The following is a 6,722-nucleotide window of genomic DNA, read 5'->3' as shown; positions in this document are numbered from 1 at the left end:
ATTGAACTGTATTGTAATAGCAGGCTCACATTAGAGCTGGGAACTGCCAGGGACCTCACAATATGATATTAGGTGCTGAAACATGCTGATAGAATATGCATTGTAAATCATAGAAATAACTGTTGGTAAACAAGCTATAGGATGAAAAATACCGGCGTTTTGGYGCAGGTACAGCCGACTAGCAATAGCTAACGCTACCTAGCTAAAAACATATACACTAAGTGTAAAAAACATTCGGAACACCTTCCTAATATTGAGTTGCACCYGCTTTTGCCCTCAGACTGGACTCAACAAGGTGTCAAAAGTGGTCCACAGCGAGCGACAGTGACCAAAATAGACTTCAATGCTTTCCACAGGTGTGTCAAGTTGGCTGRGTGTCCTTTGGGTAGTGGACCATTCTTGACACAACCAGGAAACTGTTGAGCATGAAAAACCCATTAGTGTTGCAGTTCTTGACACACTCAAACCACTGCGCCTGGCACCTACTACCATACCCCGTTCAAATGCACTTAAATCTTTTGCCTTGCCAATTTACCCTCTGAACGGCACACATACACAATCCATGTCTCAATGTCACAAGCATTTCGCTACACTCGCATTAACATTTGCTAACCATGTGTATGTGGCCAATGACATTTGATTTGAATAGTCAAGGCTTTTTTATTTTACTTGTCTCCTCCCCTTCATCTTAAGTGGATTTACCAGGTGACATCAAAAAGGGATAATAGCTTTCAACTGGATTCACCTGGTCAGTCTAGGTCATGGAAAGAGCAGGTATTCCTAATCTTTTGTACACTCAGTGTGTGTTTGTGTGTGTGTAAAGTACCAGTCAAAGGTTTGGACACACCTACTCATTCAAGGGTGGTGCAAAGCTGTCATCAAGGCAAAGGGTGGCTACTTTGAGGAATCTCAAATATATTTTGATTTGTTGAACACTTTTTAGGTTACATGATTCCATACGAGTTATTTCATAGTTTTGTCTTCACTATTATTCTACAATGTAGAAAATAGTAAAAATAAATAAAATCCCTTGAATGAGTACGTGTCCAAACGTTTGACTGGTACTGTACGTACACTACCATTCAAAAGTTTGGGGTCACTTAGAAAGAAAAGTAACATAAAATTGATCAGAAATACAGTGTAGGCATTGTTACATGACTATTGTAGCTGGAAACGGCTGATTTTTCATGAAATATGTACAGAGGCCCATTATCAGCAACCATCACTCCTGTGTTCCAATAGGGCGTTGTGTTAGCTAATCCAAGTTTATCATTTTAAAAGGCTAATTGATCATTAAAAAAAACCTTTTGCAATTGTTAGTAAAGCTAAAAACTGTGCTGCTGATTAAAAGAAGCAATCAAACTGGCCTTTAGACTAGTTGAGTATCTGGAGCATCAGCATTTGTGGGTTCGATTACAGGCCCAAAATGGCCAGAAACAAAGACCTTTTTTCTGAAACTCGTCAGTCTATTCTTGTTCTGAGAAATGAAGTCTATTCCATGCGAGAAATTGCTAAGAAACTGAAGATCTCGTACAACGCTGTGTACTACTCCCTTCACAGAACAGCGCAAACTGGCTCTAACCAGAATAGAAAGAGTGGGATGCCCAGGTGCACAACTGAGCAAGATGACAAGTACATTAGTGTCTTTATTGAGAAACCGATGCCTCACAAGTCCTCAACTGGCAGCTTCATTAAATAGTACCCGAAAAACACCAGTCTCAACGTGAACAGTAAAGAGGCAACTCCGGGATGCTCGCCTTCTAGGCAGAGTTCATCTATCCAGTATCTCTTCTTTTGCCCATCTTAATCATTTATTTTTAATTGGCCAGTCTGATATATGGCTTTTTCTTTGCAACTCCGCCTAGAAGGCCAGCATCCCGGAGTCGCCTCAACGTGCCATTGGAACACAGGAGTGATGGTTGCTGATAATGGGCCTCTGTAGATATCCATAAAAATAAATCTGCCGTTTCCAGCTACAGTAGTCATTTACAACATTAACAATGTCTACACTGTATTTCTAATCAATTTGATGTTATTTTAAAAATGGCAAAAATGTGTTTTCTTTCAAAAACAAGGAAATGTCTAAGTTGCCCCAAACCTTTGAACGGCAGTGTATGCATGTATGCATGTTTCTTGGGGGGGAAATCAATACTTTGAGTCCCAAATAATATTGCGATATGTAACTAATCAACCCCCCCAGCTCACATATGATAGTGTTAATTACTTTCAATGAATTCTGCACTTCCAATAATTTAGGAATTGCTTAGTATGCATTAATACAATTAACACAACTTTATTTAAATAATGTACACAAATACAAATATTGTAATCATGCACACAAATATAGCTATCTCCTTAACTTATTTCTTTGAACACAAGCAAACATTTAAGAGAAAAGCATACAACCGAATATTAGTTAACGAAGTGTGWCTTCGGGGTTTTTCTGCAACATGTTTGGGTCCCAGTAAATTCAACATTAAAGTACCTGTATCTGTTTGTCTTCTACTGTAACATGTACAGAATGTGACCATCAAAGTATTACACAGACACAATATTTTTTTAGATGACAAGCCAACCAACCACATTTTACAGTTTGGTTGTCTCCAGTTTGATGTCAATGCAATACACTATGCAGTGATTTCCCTGAAGCACTGGACATAACTTTACTAAAGAACCAACCAAAACTATACATATTTCTGTAAGGTAGATTCACACTTAACTATACCCAACCACTTCAATTATAAAGGCTATACGGTTGGATTACAATATTTACTGCATCACAACATTCATTTGATCATAGAATTCACATAAAGCTGTTCTGTACATTGTACAATGAACCACAAGTTGAGCATCTAGATGTCATCGGACTGAATTTGCCTACATTTACAGTTTTGTTCCAAGTCCACACTGTCTAAAATGACTCTGGATCAACCCCAAAAAATTACTTCAACTGGTTACAAGTAAATGGGTTAGGTTCTCAATTGTAAAATGCTAGATTTGATGAAACTAAGCAATTCCAGTATCAGTACATATGCTGTCAGTGTACAAGACTAAGTTTGAATAACGACTACAGTAGATTCAATGCACACAGTTTTATTTGATTATTACCAAAACTATATTTCAAATTTCAACACTCAACTTACTGGTCCCCTTTGGTTAAAAGTAATAAATACAAACTAATATTTAATGTAGCCTAAATAGAGCCCATTTGTCATATTTTAAAAATAGGAATTACATATCCACATTTCTTCAAATTGGGTTACAAGCAATTAAATAMATTTCCTGTAAATAAAAAAAAAAGCTTGTTCAAAAACTTTTCCAAACATTCTTTACATAAGTCTTTCACATTTCGTAGCTACAATATTGCAAACAAGCATTGTCTACCTTAACATATACAAATCTTACCAGGGTTTTCAGTATCACATGCTCTTAAGCAAGTATCATTACATATGCTGGCAGTGTACAAGTGACTAAAGTAGACCACATTAACTGGAATGACATTCACTCACAGGATGGAAAAAACAGCAACCTGAAAGCCACTTCCCAATAAGTCACGCCTCCAACTCTTCTGATAGGCTGCGGCTGCTACATTGCCCCCACCACTATTCAATGAGCATGCAGTGTTGAAAGCAATTTAGAAGCTTTCATTCAATTTAAAAAACGTAATTGATCTGTCAAATTATTATTTATTTTTTTCCCAGGCAAATTTTATATAGAATAAGTTGAACAAACCAAAGCATAATTTTCAATCATTCCAATCAGTAAAAGCACTTCAGACCAACAACAGCGTCATCCCACTTTTTACACTGCATATGTCATTTCTGCCTGCAAGATGAAAGAGCAATTCATTTATAAGCTTCCTCCTTTGCACATCTTGAGGAAATTGGATATATTGTTTTTCCTGGTATACTTGGTCTGTATGGCTCTATTGAATGAAAAATGTTTTTCCAAAGACCACTCTACGGGAGTACTACCGTTTGAAGTMATATGCAGATAAGTGTCTTATGATTTACACTTTAAGCCATGTCTGGCTGAATGCAAATGTAAGCAAAATGTGCTTTCTTACAGCACAAAAGTATTCAAGTTATTCATTGTCAGCCWACAGATGAGGGTATAAGCAATGTTCTTAAGTAGGACTTATTCTAATCCCTCATATCATGCTTTCAGGATTGGCCGGACATGGGTCACCTCCACTGCTGTGAACTGTGAGGTAGTTGCTATAGCGGCAGGGTTTCTTGCCCTGTTCCTCCTCTGCCATCTGGCCAGTGATGGTGGTCTGGCCTTGCTGGGTAAGCCGTGTCATGCGGAAGGAAGAGCACCTGAAAGAGCCGGTCAGGGTAGTGTTGTTCTCTGACTCACGGCTGAACGTGGCTGTGCTCCGACAGTAGCGCTTCAGGCCATGGCGGAAATGGATAGTGAACAGGCCGTAAGTTATCGGGTCCAAACAGGCATTGAAGAGGCCAAAAATAAAGAGCATATGAGTCAAAGAATGAGAGACCGTCTCATCCATATCGTCTGGGAAGAACCAGTACCACAGTCCCAACARGTAGTAAGGGGTCCAGCAGACGATGAAGGAAGTCACGATAACAATGCTCATTTTCAAAGTCCTCATCCGTGCTTTTGGAATGTTGTTGTGGGAGCGTCTGAGATGTATCTCCTTAGAAGACACTGAAACAAGGAAATAAACACTTTCTCCTAATCTCAACACCATATGTCAATATGTTTATATTACCTTTATCATCAATATGCAGTGCTCTTAGTAACCCCCTCATGAACAACTGTATACTACTACACCTAGAAATAACTACCACTAGAATACTACAATTGACAGTAAAATATGTCATTTGACCTACTGTTTCCATGGGTCATACGACTGGATATCTCCACCAGGATCCGTGTGTAACAGACGATCATGATGATCAGTGGCAGCAGGAATAGACAGGCAAAGGTGAACATGTTGTACAGGGTTTCCTGCCAGTGTTGGACAAAGCTCCCACGGGTAGTGCACTGGGTAAACTTTTCTGGGACTGTGATGGTCACGCTGTGGAATATCAGCATCTATATGACAACACAAAGGAAATGTTTGTTTTTAACAATAAAAATAGTATGGTCTTTAACCATAATTCTATTGCTTGTCTTAAGTGATATACTGCATGAAATACTAGTGTTTCATGCAGCAGAAAATTGCTCTTGCCTAGTCTGCAATGTGACTAATACCATGTTTAACTGCTCATTTCACTGAATTTGCACAAAGGTGAAGAGGCAAGCGTTGAATGCTTGAAATTAATTGCAGGTAAGGGCTTCTTTCAGTGATTCCATTTCTCAAAGCCTATGTAGTTTAATGGATTTTATTGCTGAGCCTCCAAATTTAAAATTAATGTCATAACCAGGAGTCAGTAAATGATGGCCCTATTCACCAGTTATCAATCACATTTAAAGGTTACTCTTAAACCATGGACAATATTAACTGCAACACCTGTACTGAAATTCCCTTCAGGAAAGCGTTTAGTTTTCTTAATTAGTGCTTCCCATTACTACATTTCTAATTGCTGTCAAAATCAAAATGTTCTATTCTTGGTAAGTGAACCTGACAACATGCATCAAGTCAGTAATGTGCTATAATGCTGCTGCAGGGTTATGTCATTTGATGTTTTACTTAAAACATTTAACATCCCTGGGGTATACCAGAAGTATAGTTGTATCCTTGTGGTGGTGTCTTGAGATTAGGCTGAGGAGATAAAACATGAAACCTCTCTTAACCAGAGCCTCACCTGGGGAACAGACAGAATCACACTCATCGCCCACGCCACAGACAACATGATTTTGCTTCTCTTCTTGGCCWCATTGATGGCTAGTGGGTTGAGGATAGCAGACTGGCGGTCCAAGCTAATGACCACTGTGACAAAAGCACAGGAGTACATGGCAACAAGTTTCATGAACATCAGCAGCCTACAGGCGACGTCTCCTGCCTGCCACTGAACTGTGATATTCCAGACAGCATCAACAGGCATGACGATGAAAGTCACCAGCAGGTCTGCCACAGTCAGGTTAATTATTAATATCCTAACATGGGACTTGCGCTTGCCGTTAGTATTGGCAGCCCACAGCACAGCTAGGTTACAGACAGCTGACATGGCACACAGAGTAAAAGTAATGATCACTCTGACTTTGGCTGCTGTGGAGAAGGTGGGCAGCTGTAGTGAGTCTCCACTTGCACTCTTATTGCAGATGTGGGCGAGTGCTTCAGAGCTGGCGTTCTGGGCTTGTTCCATCATTTGGTGAAACATCATGATCTCAGGTGACATTCTCAAGCTGTCATTCATATCCCACAGGAACGGCAGAGACAATATCTTCTCTGGTTGTTCTCCAGCAACGTGTTCATGTGAACACTGTGGTCACTCTGTAAGAATAAACGGTTGGAAAAGAGGGATGTTTAGTATGCAGTTTTTGCACTTGTTCACCCGCCCGCAATTGCTAATAACCCATCCACAACCGCCTGACTATTTGATGAAGTGAAAATCTGAGGCCAGCACCCAACCGTAACCCGTAAATATAGAAAATGCACAACAGTCAGATGGTGGAGGGATTTTTTTGATAGGTCTATTTTTTTTACATAGATAGGCCTGTTCCCAAGTCAAAATGTACATTTGGTGTATTATTTACTGTAAGAAAGGCTTAATTCTGCAGGAGTTAATATTCTATATTTGGCTAGTAGTCACAGA

At 39.5% G+C, this 6,722-nt stretch overlaps 1 protein-coding gene across 1 annotated transcript; it reads right to left on the bottom strand.

The window, feature by feature from the left end:
• Window positions 1-2,359: 2,359 nt before the first annotated feature.
• On the bottom strand, window positions 2,360-6,394 carry gnrhr4 (gonadotropin releasing hormone receptor 4). Its single transcript, XM_023970893.2, has 3 exons — window positions 5,772-6,394; window positions 4,854-5,058; window positions 2,360-4,668 (listed from the first exon to the last, which is right to left on the bottom strand). Exons 1-3 carry the CDS (start codon window positions 6,321-6,323, stop codon window positions 4,151-4,153), a joined length of 1,275 nt encoding a protein of 424 aa, XP_023826661.1. The 5' UTR covers window positions 6,324-6,394; the 3' UTR covers window positions 2,360-4,150.
• Between the last annotated feature and the right edge of the window lie 328 nt (window positions 6,395-6,722).

Source organism: Salvelinus sp. IW2-2015, linkage group LG26 (assembly GCF_002910315.2).
Source record: "Salvelinus sp. IW2-2015 linkage group LG26, ASM291031v2, whole genome shotgun sequence".
Taxonomy (NCBI): Eukaryota; Metazoa; Chordata; class Actinopteri; order Salmoniformes; family Salmonidae; genus Salvelinus; species Salvelinus sp. IW2-2015.
The sequence above is the reverse complement of the archived record's forward strand: the minus strand, read 5'-3'. Positions and strand labels throughout refer to the sequence as shown.